This window comes from Danio aesculapii, unplaced genomic scaffold (genome assembly GCF_903798145.1).
Source record: "Danio aesculapii unplaced genomic scaffold, fDanAes4.1, whole genome shotgun sequence".
NCBI classification, from domain to species: domain Eukaryota; kingdom Metazoa; phylum Chordata; class Actinopteri; order Cypriniformes; family Danionidae; genus Danio; species Danio aesculapii.
The window spans coordinates 1-22,261 of NW_026613870.1; the positions used below are offsets into that span (position 1 = coordinate 1).

Here is a 22,261-nt window from a genome sequence, read left to right on the forward strand (position 1 = left end):
TTGGGATGCAGTTCAACAGATGGAAAAATCCACCTTCTGACACTTCTCCAAATGATCAACTAGAAGTCAAGTTATTATTTGTTGGTCTTACAACTGGAATCCACCACAAGACTTTTATCAGGTAGAGTATATAAAAATAAGGATGCCAAATATGTGTATTTATGTATTTAATTGCTTGTTTGTTTGTCAGTTTGTTTGCACATACATACATGTTAGACTGTAAAGCAAGTGCAGAAAACCCTCATATAAACCGACCTCTGCTTCAGAGCTGACGGTTCGAGTGGTGACTCCCACGGTGTAAATTCCTCCATTGGCATCTTCGTGGATCTTGATGTTGGATTTCTTGACTTCTCGGGTGGAGTCGAACAGGTCCAGCACCTCCTCATTGTAGAGCTGCGAAACAAAACACCACGCCTCAGACAGCTGAAAACATGCAGCGCTGCTTAGGTAATTCATTAGCCAAGCTCAGACACGCATGCTAACATCGCTAACGTCTACACAGCTGTGTTATTTGTGGCTCATTATCAGCACCACCCTAAAATGACACTGCAGTTATCAGAGGACAGATTTAACCCTCAGTGCTGATACGGAGAGATAGCCACACGTCTGCATTTCCATTAACTAGCTCCTTTGGATTTTACAAGACATTTTGTTTTTAGGATGGCTTAAAATGAATGGATTTATAGAGGAATTTTTCAATTTCAGGCATGAAATGGCATGATGTCAAATATGCTAACTGATTTGATGTCAAAAAGCTTGACATATTTTTGACATCCACATATTGACGCCCTTTTGATCACCAAAAATAACGAGACAAAAAGTATATTAATATTAGAAAAGTTTTGCTGAAAGCTTCAATTACAAATTACAATGGATTTCATTTCCCCACAACGCATGTAAACTATTTTGATGTCAAAACAACTTAAATTGACAAAAAAGAAAAAACGCATCAAGCATTGACATGTAACATTGGCGCCAAAAACATGTCTACAATTGACATCTAATAATGGTCAAAAAAACATGCCAAAAATTTACAACATTGGCATCAAAAACATGTCAAAAACATCTAATAATGATGTCAAAAAACATGTCAATAATTTAGATTAATATTAGTGTCAAAAAATATCAACAATTGACATCTAACATTGGCGTCAAAAACACGTCAACAATTGACATCTAACATTGGCGTCAAAAACACGTCAACAATAAACATCTAACATTGGCATCAAAAACACGTCAACAATTGACATCTAACATTGGCGTCAAAAACACGTCAACAATAAACATCTAACATTGGCGTCAAAAACACGTCAACAATTGACATCTAACATTGGCGTCAAAAACACGTCAACAATTGACATCTAACATTGGCGTCAAAACATGTCAACAATTGATATCTAACATTGGCGACAAAAACACGTCAACAATTGACATCTAATAATGGTCAAAAACACGTCAACAATTGACATCTAACATTGGCGTCAAAACATGTCAACAATTGACATCTAACATTGGCGACAAAAACACGTCAACAATTGACATCTAATAATGGTCAAAAACACGTCAACAATTGACATTTAACATTGGCGACAAAAACACGTCAACAATTGACATCTAATAATGGTCAAAAACACATCAACAATTGACATCTAACATTGGCGTCAAAAACACATCAACAATTGGTGTCAAAAAACACGTCAATAATTTAGATTAATATTAGTCTCAAAAAACATCAAAAATTGACATCTAACTTTGGCATTAAAAAACAAGTCAAAAATTGACATTAATATTGGCATCAAAAACATGTCAAAAATTGACATCTAACAATAGTGTCAAAAAACACGTCAATAATTTAGATTAATATTAGCATCTAACATTGGCATAAAAAACACATCAAAAATTGACATCTAATAATGGTCAAAAAACATGTCAAAAATGTACAACATTGGCATCAAAAACCCGTCATAAATTGACATCTAATGATGATATCAAAAAACATGTCAAAAATAGTCTATTATTGGTGTTAAATTTACATCTAACATTGGCGTCAAAAAACATGTCAACATTTGACATCTAACATTGGCATAAAAAAACGTCAAAAATTGACAAAAATATTGGCATCAAAAACACGTCCAAAAATTGACAAAAATATTGGCATCAAAAACACGTCAAAAATTGACATTTAATTCAATTTACCTTTATTCTGTAGCACTTTTACAATAAAGATTGTGTCAAAGCAGCTTCACATTAAAGATCATAGTGAATTGAAACAGTGTAGTTGAATCTAATATTGACGTCAAAAACATGTCAACAATTTAGAATAATATTAGTGTCAAAAAACATCAAAAATTGACATCTAACATTGTCAACAACTGACATCTAATAATGGTCAAAAACACGTCAACAATTGACATCTAATAATGGTCAAAACACGTCAACAATTGACATCTAATAATGGTCAAAAACACGTAAACAATTGACATCTAATTATGGTCAAAAACACGTCAACAATTGACATCTAATAATAGTCAAAAACACGTCAACAACTGACATCTAATAATGGTCAAAAACACATCAACAATTGACATCTAATAATGGTCAAAAACACATAAACAACTGACATCTAATAATGGTCAAAAACACGTCAACAATTGACATCTAATAATGGTCAAAAACACATCAACAATTGACATCTAATAATGGTCAAAAACACGTCAACAATTGACATCTAACATTGGCGTCAAAAACACGTCAACAATTGACATCTAATAATAGTCAAAAACACGTCAACAACTGACATCTAGGAATGGTCAAAAACACATCAACAATTGACATCTAATAATGGTCAAAAACACGTCAACAATTGATATCTAATAATGGTCAAAAACACGTCAACAATTGACATCTAATAATGGTCAAAAACACGTCAACAATTGACATCTAATAATGGTCAAAAAACACGTCAACAATTGACATCTAATAATGGTCAAAAACACATCAACAATTGACATCTAGTATAGGTGTCAAAAAACAAGTCAAAAAATTTAAATCTATCATTGGTGTCCAAAACATATAATAAATTGATCTAACATTGATGTCAAAAACACGTCAACACATCAAAAATTGAAATCTAATATTCTCATCAAAAAACATGTCAGAAATGTATGAAAAGACAGCCCTATAACAATTGTTTTGACCACAATGTTAGATTAAATTTTTTTTTTATCTCTGTATGAACGTCTTTTTCAATTTGGTCAGTTTGCTTGGTGGCTCGCCTTGTATACTTAGGACATAGAGCAGACTGGGTTCAAGTTGGGTGAAGGATGGTTCCAGAAAACAAGTAAAAAAAGCCATGTGAAATCATGCTAAACCTTCAAGGCCAGGATGTACTTTTGTTTTTTTCTTGAAAACACTATCGATTGGGTTTAGGGAAGGGTGTGTGCGGATCGGTTGATCACAAGGTCATCTATTATGCATTAGAAGCTCTGGCTTCTCACGAACGTGTACGAGAAAGACATACTGTATATATGACACGTATAAGAAAATGCAGCTCAGTGACTATATTTGAGATTCGCCCTCTAGTGGATTTGTCAACACAAGCTGCGAGGAAACGTCACCAAAGCAAAAACATAGCCCTGAGCACACATTTTCCAAACACACTCATCAAATCAGACATGACTGGATGGCATTGGGTTTTGCCCACCACAATTATAATTGCATAGTTTATTTAAAGAGTTATATGTACGCTGAATTTATGCAAGCAATTTAGGCTATACATTCGTAAAAATTTTAGCAGTTCACATTTGCGGTGCTATTTTTGTCCAGTTTGAGCCTCTAGTGCAGCTTCTGTTGTTCTATATTCCCAATACATCCTCCATATATTACATATGGTTATTGAAATCTTTATGTATCAGGTTTTCGTGTCGTTTAACATTTATTTGACGATATGTAGAAACTAGTCAGAAACGTAAGTATTGTAAGCTCTGTATTGTTAAAGACTGAAGCCGCCTTTCCACTGCATGTGACGAACGACAAACGACAGAGCGGAAGATCCCATTACATATGTGGCTAGAGCGTATGCACGAGCGGCTGTATTCAAGTGTTGTCCACTGTGCACAAGATTTATTTAAATTAGTACAAACAGACATCTTTTAAAAACGTCTTCATTAATCATAAACGAGTAAAATAATTGTCGTTTTTTAATGAAGTTTACATGTTCCCTCCAAAACTGTTGGCGGCCGATGCATTTGTGTTCGTTGTTAGCATTCATTCGTTCCACCACAGTGAATACACTGAGAATAAAGGCTTTTGCATTCCTTAACTGGACACACAAACAAATCCGTGTGGGCAAAATACTCGGTCAGTATCATCGGTTAGTATCATCGCACATTAAGAGATGATTCCCATGAGCAATTTAATATGTCACATGATTTGATGAGATTCTGTAGGTCGTTTGCACAAAACTAGCCATGCAGGCCACAAGAATGACATTGTCTCACATGCTGACACATTCGACGGCCACTAGGGGGCGAATTCTGACTCAAGCAGGTCGCACACCAGAAGTGCCGCGCAGCGCCACTCATTTCAGAATTCAAGAAATAGGTTTTTATCAGGGTACACACACCGGCGGCGCAAGTCGGCGGCGACCAGCCACGACTCAGGACACCGATGATATTTCTGCCGCGCCGCAGAGCGCCATCTGATTAGTTTCATTTTAAATATCGTGCGAATGTGCGCGTCTGGTGTGCGCTACTTTCAACTGTCATGTGCGCACCGTGTCCGGCGTGTGACGCCCTTAAGTTAACGGTTGGCAATTTTTAAAAAATATTTGCAAATGATATAACCAGATTTAACCCTCAGTGCTGATACGGAGAGATAGCCACACGTCTGCATTTCCATTAACTAGCTCCTTTGGATTTTACAAGACATTTTGTTTTTAGGATGGCTTAAAATGAACGGATTTATAGAGGAATTTTTCAATTTCATGCATGAAATGGCATGATGTCAAATATGCTAACTGATTTGATGTCAAAAAGCTTGACATATTTTTGACATCCACATATTGACGCCCTTTTGATCACCAAAAATAACGAGACAAAAAGTATATTAATATTAGAAAAGTTTTGCTGAAAGCTTCAATTACAAATTACACTGGATTTCATTTCCCCACAACGCATGTAAACTATTTTGATGTCAAAACAACTTCAAATTGACAAAAAAGAAAAAACGCATCAAGCATTGACATGTAATATTAGCGTCAAAAACATGTCTAAAATTGACATCTAATAATGGTAAAAAAAATGCCAAAAATTTACAACATTGGCATCAAAAACATGTCAAAAACATCTAATAATGATGTCAAAAAACATGTCAATAATTTAGATTAATATTAGTCTCAAAAAACATCAACAATTGACATCTAACATTGGCGTCAAAAACACGTCAACAATTGACATCTAACATTGGCGTCAAAAACACGTCAACAATTGACATCTAACATTGCTGTCAAAAACACGAAAACAATTGACATCTAACATTGGCGTCAAAAACACGTCAACAATTGACATCTAACATTGGCAACAAAAACACGTCAACAATTGACATCTAACATTGCTGTCAAAAACACGTCAACAATTGACATCTAACATTGGCAACAAAAACACGTCAACAATTGACATCTAACATTGGCGTCAAAAACACGTCAACAATTGACATCTAACATTGGCAACAAAAACACGTCAACAATTGACATCTAACATTGGCGTCAAAAACACGTCAACAATTGACATCTAACATTGGCGTCAAAAACACGTCAACAATTGACATCTAACATTGGCGTCACAATTGTCAAAAACATGTCAACAATTGGTGTCAAAAAACACGTCAATAATTTTGAATAATAATAGTGTCAAAAAACATCAAAAATTGACATCTAACTTTGGGGTCAAAAACACGTCCACAATTGACATCTAACATTGGCGTCAAAAACACGTCAACAATTGACATCTAATAATGGCGTCAAAAACACGTCAACAATTGACATCTAACATTGGCGTCAAAAACACGTCAACAATTGACATCTAACATTGCCGTCAAAAACACGTCAACAATTGACATCTAACATTGGTGTCAAAAACACTTCAACAATTGACATCTAACATTGGCATCAAAAACACGTCAACAATTGACATCTAACTTTGGCGTCAGAAACACGTCAACAATTGACATCTAACATTGGCGTCAAAAACACGTCAACAGTTGACATCTAACATTGGCGTCAGAAACACGTCAACAATTGACATCTAACATTGGCGTCAAAAACACGTCAACAGTTGACATCTAACATTGGCATCAAAACACGTCAACAATTGACATCTAACATTGGCATCAAAACACGTCAACAGTTGACATCTAACTTTGGCATCAAAAACATGTCAACAATTGACATCTAACATTGGCGTCAAAAACACGTCAACAATTGACATCTAACTTTGGCGTCAAAAACACGTCAACAGTTGACATCTAACATTGGCGTCAAAAACACATCAACAATTGGTGTCAATAATTTAGATTAATATTAGTCTCAAAAAACATCAAAAATTGACATCAAACATTGGCGTCAAAAACATGTCAACAATTGGTGTCAAAAAACACGTCAATAATTTAGATTAATATTAGTGTCAAAAAACATCAAAAATTTACATCTAACTTTGGCGTCAAAAACACATCAACAATTGACATCTAACATTGGCGTCAAAAAACACGTCAACAATTGACATCTAACATTGGCGTCAAAAAACACGTCAATAATTGACATCTAACATTGGCGTCAAAAAACACGTCAACAATTGACATCTAACATTGGCGTCAAAAAACACGTCAATAATTGGTGTCAATATTTTAGATTAATATCAGTCTCAAAAAACATCAAAAATTGACATCTAACATTGGCGTCAAAAACATGTCAACAATTGGTGTCAAAAAACACGTCAATAATCTAGAATAATATTAGTGTCAAAAAACATCAAAAATTTACATCTAACATTGGGGTCAAAAACACGTCAACAATTGATGTCAAAAAACACGTCAATAATTTAGCTTAATATTAGTGTCAAAAAACATAAAAAATTGACATCTAACTTTGGCGTTAAAAACATAAAAATTACATCTGATCTTGAAATGAAAAAAAAAAACACATCAAACTGACATCTAACAAGCACTAAAATCTAAAAAAAGTACATCAAAAATATATCTAATCTAATATTGGCAACAAAAATTTACATCTAAAATTGGCGCCAAAAATGCGTCAATAATTGATATCTAATATTGGCATTAAAAAAACGTCAGAATTGACATCTAACATTGGTTTTAAAAAACAAAGAATTTTCTTCTAACATTGGCATCAAAAACCTCGTCAACAATTGACATCTAATAATGGTCAAAACATGTCAACAATTGACATCTAATAATGATCAAAAACATGACAACAATTGACATCTAATAATGGTCAAAAACACGTCAACAACTGACATCTATTAATGGTAAAAAACACGTCAACAATTGACATCTAATAATGGTCAAAAACACGTCAACAATTGACATCTAATAATGGTCAAAAACACGTCAACAATTGACATCTAATAATGGTCAAAAACACGTCAACAATTGACATCTAATAATGGTAAAAAACACATCAACAATTGACATCTAATAATGGTCAAAAACACGTCAACAATTGACATCTAATAATGGTCAAAAACACGTCAACAATTGACATCTAATAATGGTCAAAAACACGTCAACAATTGACATCTAATAATGGTCAAAAACACGTCAACAATTGACATCTAATAATGGTCAAAAACACGTCAACAATTGACATCTAATAATGGTCAAAAACACGTCAACAATTGACATCTAATAATGGTCAAAAACACGTCAACAATTGACATCTAATTATGGTCAAAAACACGTCAACAATTGACATCTAGTATAGGTGTCAAAAAACACGTCAAAAAATTTAAATCTATCATTGGTGTCAAAAACATATAATAAATTGATCTAACATTGATGTCAAAAACACGTCAACACATCAAAAATTGAAATCTAATATTCTCATCAAAAAACATGTCAGAAATGTATGAAAAGACAGCCCTATAACAATTGTTTTGACCACAATGTTAGATAAAAAATTTTATCTCTGTATGAACGTCTTTTTCAATTTGGTCAGTTTGCTTGGTGGCTCGCCTTGTATACTTAGGACATAGAGCAGACTGGGTTCAAGTTGGGTGAAGGATGGTTCCAGAAAACAATTAAAAAAAGCCATGTGAAATCATGCTAAGTCTTCAAGGCCAGGATGCACTTATGTTTTTTTATTAAAAACCCGATCGATTGGGTTGAGGGAACGGTGTGTGCGGATCGGTTGATCACAAGGTCATCTATTATGCATAAGAAGCTCTGGCTTCTCACGAACGTGTACGAGAAAGACATACTGTATATATGACACGTATAAGAAAATGCAGCACAGTGACTATATTTGAGATTCGCCCTCTAGTGGATTTGTCAACACAAGCTGCGAGGAAACGTCACCAAAGCAAAAACATAGCCCTGAGCACACATTTTCCAAACACACTCATCAAATCAGACATGACTGGATGGCATTGGGTTTCGCCCACCACAATTATAATTGCATAGTTTATTTAAAGAGTTATATGTACGCTGAATTTATGCAAGCAATTTAGGCTATACATTCGTAAAAATTTTAGCAGTTCACATTTGCGGTGCTATTTTTGTCCAGTTTGAGCCTCTAGTGCAGCTTCTGTTGTTCTATATTCCCAATACATCCTCTATATATTACATATGGCTATTGAAATCTATATGTTTCAGGTTTTCGTGTCGTTTAACATTTATTTGACGATATGTAGAAACTAGTCAGAAACGTAAGTATTGTAAGCTCTGTATTGTTAAAGACTGAAGCCGCCTTTCCACTGCATGTGACGAACGACAAGCGACAGAGCGGAAGATCCCATTACATATGTGGCTAGAGCGTATGCACGAGCGGCTGTATTCAAGTGTTGTCCACTGTGCACAAGATTTATTTAAATTAGTACAAACAGACATCTTCTAAAAACGTCTTCATTAATCATAAACGAGTAAAATAATTGTCGTTTTTTAATGAAGTTTACATGTTCCCTCCAAAACTGTTGCCGGCCGATGCATTTGTGTTCGTTGTTAGCATTCATTCGTTCCACCACAGTGAATACACTGAGAATAAAGGCTTTCGCATTCCTTTACTGGACACACAAACAAATCCGTGTGGGCAAAATACTCGGTCAGTATCATCGGTTAGTATCATCGCACATTAAGAGATGATTCCCATGAGCAATTTAATATGTCACATGATTTGATGAGATTCTGTAGGTCGTTTGCACAAAACTAGCCATGCAGGCCACGAGAATGACATCGTCTCACATGCTGACACATTCGACAACATTAAAATATTGTGCGACGGCCACTAGGGGGCGAATTCTGACTCAAGCAGGTCGCACACCAGAAGCGCCGCGCAGCGCCACTCATTTCAGAATTCAAGAAATAGGTTTCTATCAGGGTACACACACCGGCGGCGCAAGTCGGCGGCGACCAGCCACGACTCAGGACACCGTTGATATTTCTGCCGCGCCGCAGAGCGCCATCTGATTAGTTTCATTTTAAATATCGTGCAAATGTGCGCGTCTGGTGTGCGCTATTTTCAACTGTCATGTGCGCCCCATGTCCGGCGTGTGACGCCCTTAAGTTGACGGTTGGCCATTTTAAAAAATATTTGCAAACGATATGGATTATTAGAGGTGGCACTTGGGCTCAGTGGTTAGCACTGTCGCCATACAGCAAAAAGGTCGCTAGTTCGAGTACCAGCTGAGCGAGTTGGTATTTCCGTGTGGAGTTTGCATGTTCTCCCAGTGTTGGCGTGGGTTTCCTCCGGGTGCCCTGGTTTCCCCCACAGTCCAAACACATGCGCTATAGGGGAACTGATGAACTAAATTGGCTGTTGTGTATGAGTGTGTGTGTGAATGTGAGAGTGTATGGGTGTTTCCCAGTACTGGGTTGCAGCTGGAAGGGCATCCGCTGTGCAAAACATATGCTGGAATAGTTGGCGGTTCATTCCGCTGTGGCGACACCCTGATAAATAAGGGACCAAGCCGAAAGAAAATGAATGAATGGATTATTAGACTATCAGACATATTCGCACAAGCGAAGCTCTCCATTCTGAGTGACAATTACTGCGATAATGGCACAAAATGCTTTGTTTACGCTTTGTCTGCGCATTTCATCTTCTAGTTTCCCATTGCGGAATGAGAAAACAGATTACTGCCCCCTGCTGGAGCGGGGAAAAGCAGAAGGTGCAGAACACAGGCTCTAGTTTCTGTCGGCTGCCGTCTGTTTGGTGTGTTCATGTGCAGCTTTTCGGTCCAGACGGAAGCGGATGCAAGCCGACAACTCGAGTTGTTTGGCGTCAGCTTGGTGTGTCCTGGCCCTAAGGGTGTTATCATTTGCTTGATTTGGCATTAAATACTAAATTATTGATCACAGGATCACACAGAAACGCTCCTTGCCTGTCGATTCTACACGTTTGGGTTGTTTCGGTCAAATCTAAATGTCGAACAATTTAAATTACTCATTATAATTAATTACATTATGATGAAGAGGCAATACACACAAGAAGTGCTCGTTATACAGAGGAAATATCAGTGTTCAGAGAATTAAGTACGAGAATTAGGAGGGAGAGAGACACAAGAGTGCTTTTACAGGTGGTTTGTCAAGCCCACTCACCTGTGCACACTCAGAATAGCAGAATGTTTTGAGGTTGTTGTGTGGTTTGGTCATTTGTGCGATACTAGTTACACTAGTCAGATGTATGATCGCTAAAGCTACTAGTCTACAGTTTAGGCGTATTCACCTCCAGGAACTGTGCGTTGATCTTGAACTCAGGAACGGGTCGTCCCTGCTCAGTGGCAGCCTGCCTGCGCTCCTCGATGCCCCTGAAGAGGTGACTGACGGCCCGTGGAATAATCCCCAGTTCCTCATCTGTGATGTTCACGTCAAACCCGGTGCCCATGGTGTACGTCTTACCCGAACCGGTCTGAAATGAACATTCAGGATGAGTGATAAGAAAACAAAACCACTCAGCAGAAGACATTGGTTATACAGTTTTTGAACATTTTCATTGTGCCTTACAGAAATACAGCAGAGGGGGTGGCTCAATGGTTAGTGCTGTCGCCTCACAGCAAGAAGGTTGCTGGTTTGAGTCCCGGCTGGACCAGCTGGCGTTTCACTCTCCATTGATATATTTAAAATATAATTCAACTTATTATAATAAATGATTATTTATTATTTTAATTAAGCACTATTAAGAATAAGTGTTTGTTTTTATTTTCCATAAAACAAATGATAACATTATTTCATCGATATTTGAACATTTTATTTTCACATATGTTACTTGACCCTTGCATTTCATTTGATGTCTGTTTGTAAAACGTTGTACATTTGAATTGGATAGCAAAATGAGGAGTTTGTTCGTTCTTTCGTTCACTCAAGCATGTGTTCGTTCGTTTGTTTACTCAGTTATATGTTCATTCGTTTTTTCGTTCATTTTTTCACTCGTTCTTATGTTCGTTCATTCGTTTGTTCACTCGTTCATATGTTCGTTCGTTTGTTCGCTCATCCATTTGTTTGTTTGTTTGTTCGCTCATCTATATTTTCGTTTGTTTGTTCATATGTTTGTTCATTTGTTCGTTCGTCAATTTTTTCACTTGTTTATGTTCGCTCGTTTGATCATTCTTTAGTTCGTTTGTTCACTCGTTCATTTTTTCGTTCGTCTGTTCATATGTTCGTTCATTCATTAGTTCGTTTATTTTTTCACTCATTCATGTTTGCTCGTTTGTTCACTCGTTCATGTTTGTTCATTCGTTTGTTCACTCGTTCATATGTTTGTTCATTTTTTCACTTGTTCATATGTTCGCTCATTTGTTTACTTGTTCATATGTTCGTTCATTTGTTTATTTTTTCACTCATTAATATGTTCGTTCATTCAGTAGTTCGTTTGTTCACTCATTGATATGTTCGTTAGTTTGTTCACTTGTTCATATGTTTGTTCGTTTGTTTATATGTTCGTTTGTTCATTCATTTTTTAACTCGTTCACGTTCGCTTGTTTGTTTACTCACTCATATGTTCGATCGTTAGTTCATGTTCGTACGTTTGTTCATTTTTTTACTCGTTCATATGTTCGTTCATTCGTTAGTTCACTCATTCATGTTCGTTCATTTGTTCACTCGTTCATATGTTCGTTCGTTTGTTCATATGTTTGTTCATTCGTTAATTTTACTCACTCGTTCATGTTCGCTCGTTTCATATGTTCATTTGTTTCTTCACTCATTCATATCTTCGTTCGTTTGTTCATATGTTCGTTGATTCGTTCGTTTGTAATTTTTTTCACTCATTCATATGTTCGCTCGTTTGTTTACTCGTTCATGTTCATTCATTTGTTAGTTTGTGCACTGGTTCATATGTTCGTTTAGTTGTTCACTCATTCATATGTTCGTTCATTTGTTCATGTTCGTTCATTTTTTCACTGATTCATATGTTCGCTCGTTTGTTCACTTGTTCATATGTTCGTTCATTCATTCATTTTTTTTACTCGTTCATATGTTCGTTCATTCATTTGTTTGTTTGTTCACTCGTTCATATGTTCGTTAGTTTGTCCACTCGTCCATATGTTCGTTCGATTGTTTATATGTTTGTTTATTCGTTCATTTTTTCACTTGTTCACATGTTCGCTCGTTTGTTCAATTCGTTCATATGTTCATTCGTTTGGTCACTCATTGATATGTTCGATCTTTAGTTCATATGTTCGTTCATTCATTTTTTCACTCATTTATATTTTAGCTCGTTTGTTCACTCGTTCATTTGTTCACTCGTTCATATGTTTGTTCATTTGTTCACTCATTCATATGTTCGTTTGTTCATATATTCATTCATTAATTTTTTCACTCATGCATGTTCGCTCATTTGTTTACTTGTTCATATGTTCGTTCGTTCATTTTTTCACTCATTCATATATTCGTTTATTCATAAGTTTGTTTGTTCACTCACTCATATGTTCGTTCGTTCGTTTGTTCATATGTTCATTCGTTTGTTCATTTTTTACTCGTTCATTGGTTTGCTCGTTTGTTCACATATTCGTTCATTTGTTCACTTGTTCATATGATCGTTCATTTGTTCACTTGTTCATATGTTCGTTTGTTTGTTGATATGTTCGTTCATTCGTTAGTTTTTTAACTCGTTTATATGCTTGCTCGTTTGTTCACTCGTTCATATGTTCGTTTGTTCACTCATTCATATGTTCGTTCATTTGTTCACTCATTCATATGTTTGATCGTTAGTTCATGTTCGTTCGTTCGTTTATTTTTTCACTCGTTCATATGTTTGCTCGTTTGTTCACTCGTTCATATGTTCGTTCATTCATTTGTTCACTCATTCATATGTTCGTTTGTTTATTTATTTATTTTTTATTCACATCATATCCATATTATTTTATTATATGTTATTTTGCTTGTTTATTTTATCGTCTCATCTTTAACCAAATTACAGTTTACAGTCTAAATTTTCCCTTTGTAAAAAAGAAAGTAAAGAAACTAGGTTTCCCTGTAGTGAACCGACTCTTCTTCAAGCTACAGAAACCTCCTGTCTGAGCTGGGATTGATTTTAAGAGTTCAGTCAGTATTGATAAATAAAATCTACTGGATTTATTATTGAAAATGGCACTGAAAGTTAGGTTTCATAGTCTGCCCAGTTGATATGCTTAGTAGATGTGAGCTAGAGACATTTTGTGTTTAGCAGGGGCAACAGAAGGGGGGCCGGACACCCAGACAAAAGAAGACCGGGGTCTCTGTTGCCATCGACACACTGAGGAATGACACGCGGAGCCTGAGCGAACATCACCCGCTGACAGCAGGACCAGACCCCCAACAACAGGGGAGAAATAACAAAGACTGAGGAACACGCACAAAGAGAGAGCATGAGGGAGCGTTTTATCATCATTCAAAGAGCTTCAATATACTAACTCTGCTGAGAGGAACAGACCCTTTTCAGTAATCTATGAGTCTGATTGAAAATAAAAGGAGGGGAAAAAAAGCTCAAGGCGTTCCTGTCAGAACATGTCTGTCAGTCAGGTTCAGGAGAAAAAAAAGCTTCATGATTTATTTGCTGCACTTGAGGCAAATTACAGCTACACAACTGCTGATATCTGAGAAAACCATTACAAAACAGTTGATTATAATTATAAACAAATAAATAAATAAAGCTAACAAAAAATTATAAATATATGGATACATAAATCTAACAAACAAACAAACAAAATAAACAAATATAGATGTACAACTCAAACAAACAAACAAACGAATATAGATATACAACTCAAACAAACAAACAAACAAACAAACAAATATAGATATACAACTCAAACAAACAAATAAATAAGCAAAAAAAAATTATAAATATATGGATACATAAATCTAACAGACAAACAAACAAACAAAATAAACAAATATAGATATACAACTCAAACAAACAAACAAACAAATAAATAAATAAATAAATAAGCAAACAAAAAATTATAAATATATGGATACATAAATCTAACAGACAAATAAACAAACAAACAAACAAACAAACTAAATAAACAAATATAGATATACAACTCAAACAAACAAACAAACAAATAAATAAATAAATAAGCAAACAAAAAATTATAAATATATGGATACACAAATCTAACAGACAAATAAACAAACAAACAAAATAAACAAATATAGATATACAACTCAAACAAACAAACAAACAAATAAATAAATAAATAAGCAAACAAAAATTTATAAATATATGGATACATAAATGTAACAGACAAATAAACAAACAAAATAAACAAATATAGATATACAACTCAAACAAACAAACAAACAAACAAATAAATAAGCAAACAAAAAAAATCAATATATGGATACATAAATTTAACAAACAAATAAACAAAAACAAAATAAACAGATAGATAATTCACAAATTAAATAAATAAATTGTATGAATAAATAAATGAATAAATAAGCAAACAAAAGATTATAAATATATGGATAAATAAATGTAACAAATTAACAAACAAACAAAATAAACAAATAAATAAATAGATAGATAAATCAAATAAATAAATAAGCAAACAAACAAAATACACAAATAAATAAATAGATAAATTAAAGTAACTAATAAATAAATAATTAACCAAACAAACAAACAAAAATTATGTAGTTATAGGTGCTATATAGTTACATGATAAACTACTAATAAAATTAGTGATCGACACTGAAGTTCATGTTTTGAAATGTTAAATGTTTTAAATGGGGCGTTTATAAATAGTTTATTTTGATTTATTTTGTACAATGTGATTTAAATGGAAACAGCGAACAGGAAAAAAATACACAAAAAAGTGATGAAATTGTTAAAAGTTTTGAAATGCTAAAATGTTTTATTTTTATTTTTAATTTTACATTTATTTTCGTTCAATGTGATTTGAAATGAAAACAGTGCTGGCAAAAAAAAAACACACACAAAAAAGTGATACAATTTTGTTTATGTTTTCACTGATAAAATGTTTTAAATAGACTGCCTATCAAATAGTTTCAGTTAGCGAAAACATCATTTTTAGAAAATAAATACTGCAAGTCAGTGTGGCATCTGATTAATACATTTAATATTAAGCAACAAAACAAAACAAAACAAAACAAAACAAAACAAAACAGAAATTAATTAAATAATAATAATAATACATAATTAAACAAACTAAAAAAAAATACAAATACATGGATAAATAAATTTAACAAACAAATAAACAAACAAAATAAACAAATAAATAGATAGATAGATAGATAAATTAAACAAACAAACAAACAAATAAATAAATAAATGAATAAATAAATTTAACAAACAAATAAACAAACAAACCAAAAAAACTAATAAATAGATAGATAAATCAAACAAACAAACAAACAAATAAATAAATACATGGATAAATAAATTTAACAAACAAATAAACAAACAAAATAAACAAATAAATAGATAGATAGATAAATCAAACAAACAAACAAACAAATAAATAAATACATGGATAAATACATTTAAAAAATAAACAAACAAACAAAATAAACAAATAAATTATTAGATTGATAAATCACACAAAACAAGATAAAAAGCAAAACAAAACAAGTTGTTGAGACTCTTATTTCAGTGTGTTGATGTACTTCAGGCTAAAACTGAATATTAAGTAGGGGGCGGGGCTTTCTTTTGCACATCATTCCCTCATAACAAACGGTGAGAGGGGCGTGGCTAAAATACTGCCATCAAACTGACGTCATCAGAGAAGCACCGCCCCTCCAAACGCAGTAGCGGATGCTCAGAATTTGATTGAAGATTACCAAAACAAACTTTTTTCAGTCAATTAACGCAGATTAATTGTTCACTAACAATGTGCCCTCGCAAAAATAAACATAGTAAATGTTGATTACACACAGACTTTAAGGGAGCATGCACTTACAGTTTTGTACAAGAAAAAACTAAAATTTCATAACATTAAAGTAAAAATCTGAGAATTATAATGATTGTCAGTGTGCGCTGAATTAGTTAAGGTCACATTACATTCATCTTACCTGTCCGTAGGCAAAGATAGTGGCATTATATCCTTCAAAACAGCCCTCGATGAGTTTCTCTGTGCAGTTGCCGTAGAGGCTGTCCTGCTGCGAGTCCATGTCAAAAACATAGTCAAACGTGAAGGCCTTGTCCTTTCCCAGAATGACCTGTGGCTCCCCGGGCGTCACAAGTGTGCAGATGTGACACCCCTCAATCTTTTCCTTCGCCAACTGTGGACGAACCCTGGAAAAACAGAGAGGATTGATTGAAATACACAGCAATGGATTCATTGTTTTGATGCTGGGAGAACAAAAACAACACAAAAGTTTTACCTTCAAATACTTTGTTTCAAGAGGTAGCTAGTGATCTGAACTCATTTATTTGGTTTTGATGTTTTCATTTTACATTCTTTGACAAAAACAAAACAAAACTAAGCTAATCAAATTTAATACATGAAACTAAAAACAAAAATTATGACATGCTAAAAGTCTGCGTGAACCGGAAAACAAAAATGTTTAATATACAAAAATAAAAACCAAATGACACCAAAACAGTGATAAAATCTGAACCAGAAGTTGCTGAGACTTTCCTTTCAGTTTGTTGATGTACTTCTAACTGAAACTGAATATTTAGTAGGGGTGGGGCTTTCTTTTTGTGCATTAATCTGTTGTTTTTCATTTTATTTTTTTAATTCTTTGGGAAACAAAACCACAAACGTTTCAGCTCAATGCCTTCCTCAGTGTGACATCGTACAAATAAGATTTATATTAAGCCCCAAATTCAACAAAACAAAACATTAAAAACAAAACAAAACAAAAAACACAAAACAAATCAACAAACAACAAAAAAAACTAAACAACAAAATAAACAAAACAAACAAAAAACTAAACAAAACCAACAAAACAAAGAACAAACAAAACAAACAAAATGCTAACAAAAAACAAACTAAACTAAAAAAGCTAAAAACTAAACAAAATAAAACTGAACAAACAAATAAAAAGTAAACAAAACTAAAAACGAAAAAAAAACCAAAAGAACAAACAAAAAACAAACTAAACAAACTAAAACAAAAAACAAATCAAAAAACAAAACAAACAGAAAACTAACAAAAGAAAAAAAACAAACAAACAACAAAAACAAACAAACCCAAATAAACAAGAAACAAACAAAACAAAACAAACAAAAAACAAGCAAAACAAAACAAACAAAAAACAAACAAAACAAACAAAAACTAACAAAACAACAATAAACTAACAAAACAAAACAACAAACAAACAAAACAAAAACAAACAAAAACCAACAAAACGAAATGAAATGAAAAACTAACAATAAACTAAAAACTGACGAAACAAACAAAAACAAACAAAACAAAAAAATTCAAACAAAAACAAACAAAACAAAAAATTCAAACAAAACAAAACAAAAACAAAAAAACAAACAAAACAAGCAAAAACAAACAAAAGTAACAAAACAACAAACTAAACGAAAAACTAACAAACAAAAACAAAAACAAAAACCTAACAAACAAAAAACAAAAACAAAAAACAAAAAACTAACAAAACAAACAAAAAAGAAACAAAACAAAAGAAACTAAACAAAAACAGAAAAGAAACTAAACAAGAGAAACTAAACAAAAACAAGCAAAAATCAAAAAAAAAAAAACAAACAAAACAAAAACGAACATAAAAATACACACGAATAAAAGTCAAACGACAACAAAAACAGTGCTGAAATCCACTTCGTTGTGAAACGAAAATAATGAGTGCGGACCACCAGCTACTTCTTGAAACAAGTTTTGTAAAAGATGAAAGCACCAAATAAAGAATCAAGCGATTCGAGAGTGCGATGCAAACGACTCTGATGACCTTAAAGTGCTTTAAAAGTGTTTTTTTAAATACAAAATGAAACTGTATGTCAGATCTGAAGATTTTAACATATGATTTTAATTGATGAAAACAACAACAAAAAGTCAACAAATCTGAGCTGCAAGAGAGCAAAATGTACATTTTAAGGATGCAAATATTACATCTGATGCTTAAAGCATAACTAGCGATTCATCCTAGGTCGATACATAACATATGGAGAGAGGGGGGGGGGGATAATGTAAAATCATGGTATTTGTGCTTCTAATGCTTTCAATAAGTCTTGAGGAATACTAGATTCATTGAAAGTGCCGTGAAGTCCAATCCCGAGTGCGTTTCTGAACAGAGTCTCTCTGTTCCAGCAGAGCGAGAGAGGAAGCTCTGGCTACACGATAGGTAAACAGTCCCACCCTGGGCTTCATTTACTCACGTTTTCTGCTTTCATCACTGAAACCTTTCCTTCCACACCAACTCCTGCTCTGCCCCGGACGTTTTAGCCCAGATTGCATTGATTCTGAAGGGTTGTGTATCACAGAAACACAGTTTTACTCTTTTAGAATCACAGTATCTCCAAAAAGACATAGATAATTTTAAAATAAACAGCAAATCGTACAACTAACGCATGCTCATACTAAAGGCATACCAATACCGGTTACTACGTACTAGTGTGGCTAAACACCGCCTGCACAGAAGAGGATTAAAGGGGTAGTTCACCCCAAAATAATAATACAATTTCCTGTTAATGCACTCGTCCACAGGTCATCCAAGTTCATTCGGTTGAACATTAAAGAAGCTTCGGAGCTGAATCTGCGGTCCTTAGCGATTAAAAATAAACACAAACAAAGGAGTCCGAATCAATAGCTGTGGCTCCTGATGACACACTGAGGGCTCGTGATGAAATCACCAATAAGTAACCGCGTCACTTGACCTCACGTCCAAGCGCACTCTTGTACTTTCCTCATCAAAGCGAGCGGACTACAATCATGTGCTGATATCTGTTTGACCAGGCTGTGTATTACAGCTAATAATAATGCAAATAATGTTCCGTTTCTTACACTGAGCGATCGTTTCACTTCACAAGCCCTTAGTGTGTCATTAGGAGCAATGACTATTGATTTGGACTCGACCAAAATTATCCCAAGAGCGCAGTTACAATTGATATACTAGGTCACAAAAGACCCTACGAAGAACTGTAGGCCTCGGTTAAGATGAGTGTTCATGACTCCTCCATAAGAAAGAGACTGGGCAACATTCAAGTGTGGCAAACGGAATAAGAATTGAGTAAGGGGGCAAAGACTTTTTCACACCACTGTTTATCAACTATATATACCCAGTTCTTTACACACGGTAAAATATACAGCATCATTAAAGGGGGAGTTCATTTACAAGACGACACAGTGGCTAAAAATGAATGAATGAATGAGTTAGTGGTTCATTCCACTGTGGTGACCCCTGATGAATAAAGGGACTAAACCAAAGAAAAATGAATGAATGAATGAATGAATGAGTTTGTGGTTCATTCCACTGTGGTGACCCCTGATGAATAAAAGACTAAGCCAAAGAAAAATGAATGAATGAGTTAGTGGTTCATTCCACTGTGGCGACCCCTGATGAATAAAGGGACTAAGCTGAAGAAAAAGGAATGAATGAGTGAGTTGGCGGTTCAATCCACTGTTGAATAAAGGGACGAAGCCGAAAAAAAATGAATGAATGAATGAGTTAGTGGTTCCTTCCACTGTGGCGACCCCTGATGAATAAAGGGACTAAGCTGGAGAAAAATAAATGAATGAATGGATGAATGAGTTGGTAGATCATTCCACAGTGGCGACCCCTGATGAATAAAGGGACTAAGCTGAAGAAAAATGAATGAATGAAAAAGTTGGTGGTTCATTCCACTGTGGCAACCCCTGATGAATAAAGGGACTAAGCTGAAGAAAAATGAATGAATGAGTGAGTTAGTGGTTCATTCCACTGTGGCGACCCCTGATGAATAAAGGGACTAAACTGAAGAAAAATTAATGAATGAAAAAGTTGGTGGTTCATTCCACTGTGGTGACCCCTGATGAATAAAAGACTAAGCCAAAGAAAAATGAATGAATGAGTTAGTGGTTCATTCCACTGTGGCGACCGCTGATGAATAAAAAGACTAAGCAAAAGAAAAATGAATGAATAAGTTGGTGGTTCATTCCACTGTGGTGACCCCAGATGAATAAAAGACTAGGCCAAAGAAAAAGGAATGAATGAGTTAGTGGTTCATTCCACTGTGGCGACCCCTGATGAATAAAGGGACTAAGCTGAAGAAAAATGAATGAATGAATGAGTTAGTGGTTCATTCCACTGTGGTGACCCCTGATGAATAAAGGGACTAAACCAAAGAAAAATGAACGAATGAATGAATGAATGAGTTGGTGGTTCATTCCACTGTGGCGACCCCTGATGAATAAAGGGACTAAGCTGAAGAAAAATGAATGAATGAAAAAGTTGGTGGTTCATTTCACTGTGGTGACCCCTGATGAATAAAGGGACTAAACTGAAGAAAAATGAATGAATGAATGAGTTAGTGGTTCATTCCACTGTGGTGACCCCTGATGAATAAAGGGACTAAGCTGAAGAAAAATGAATGAATGAATGAGTTGGTGGTTCATTCCACAGTGGCGACCCCTGATGAATATAGGGACTAAACAAAAGAAAAATGAATGAATGAATGAGTTAGTGGTTCATTCCACTGTGGTGACCCCTGATGAATAAAGGGACTAAGCTAAAGAAAAATGAATGAATGAATGAGTTGGTGGTTCATTCCACTGTGGTGACCCCTGATGAATAAAGGGACTAAGCTAAAGAAAAATGAATGAATGAATGAGTTGGTGGTTCATTCCACTGTGGCAACCTCTGATGAATAAAAAGATTAAGCTGAAGAAAAAGGAATGAATGAATGAGTTGGTGGTTCATTCCACTGTAGCGACCCCTGATGAATAAAGGGAATAAGCTGAAGAAAAATGAATGAATGAATGAGTTGGCGGTTCATTGCACTGTGTGACCCCTGATGAATAAAGGGAAGAAGCCTAAGAAAAATTAATGAATGAATTAGTGGTTCATTCCACAGTGGCGACCCCTGATGAATAAAGGGACTAAGCCGAAGTAAAATGAATGAATGAGTTGGCGGTTCATTCCGCTGTGGCAACCCCTGATGAATAAAGGGACTAAGCTGAAGAAAAATGAATGAATGAGTTGGCGGTTCATTCCGCTGTGGCGATCCCTGATAAATAAAGGGACGGGACCAAAGAAAAATGAATGGATGTCATCATTTACGCACCCATAACTTGTTTCAAACCTTGAGTTTCTTTCTTGTTGAACAAAGCAGATATTTTGAAAAATGTTGGAAACCTGTAACCACTGGCCTCCATAGTATTGGTTTTTTCTACTATGGAAATCAATGGTTACTACTTTCAGCTTTCTTCAAAGTCTCTTCTTTTGTGTTCAACAGAGGAAAGAAACTCATAAAGGTTTGAAATCATTTTTGAGTTAACTATCCCTTTAAAATAGTGCTCCCCTGTTCTTAACCTCGGTTCCTGACATGGTTTTCCAGCTGCAAGCTTTATCTTTCTCAGTTGAGTGGTCAAAGATAGTAATACCAGTCCAACCCTTGTGTCTTTTCCCCTGTGACATCTCCAGC

General features: G+C 34.7%; 1 protein-coding gene across 1 annotated transcript; it reads right to left on the minus strand.

The window, feature by feature from the left end:
• Window positions 1-255: 255 nt before the first annotated feature.
• Window positions 256-16,969, minus strand: LOC130220480 (kinesin-like protein KIF21A; the record flags this gene model as incomplete). Its single annotated transcript, XM_056452756.1, has 3 exons — window positions 256-393; window positions 10,955-11,137; window positions 16,747-16,969. Coding segments are annotated over 3 exons (544 nt in total), but the record flags the coding sequence as incomplete, so codon positions are not given.
• Between the last annotated feature and the right edge of the window lie 5,292 nt (window positions 16,970-22,261).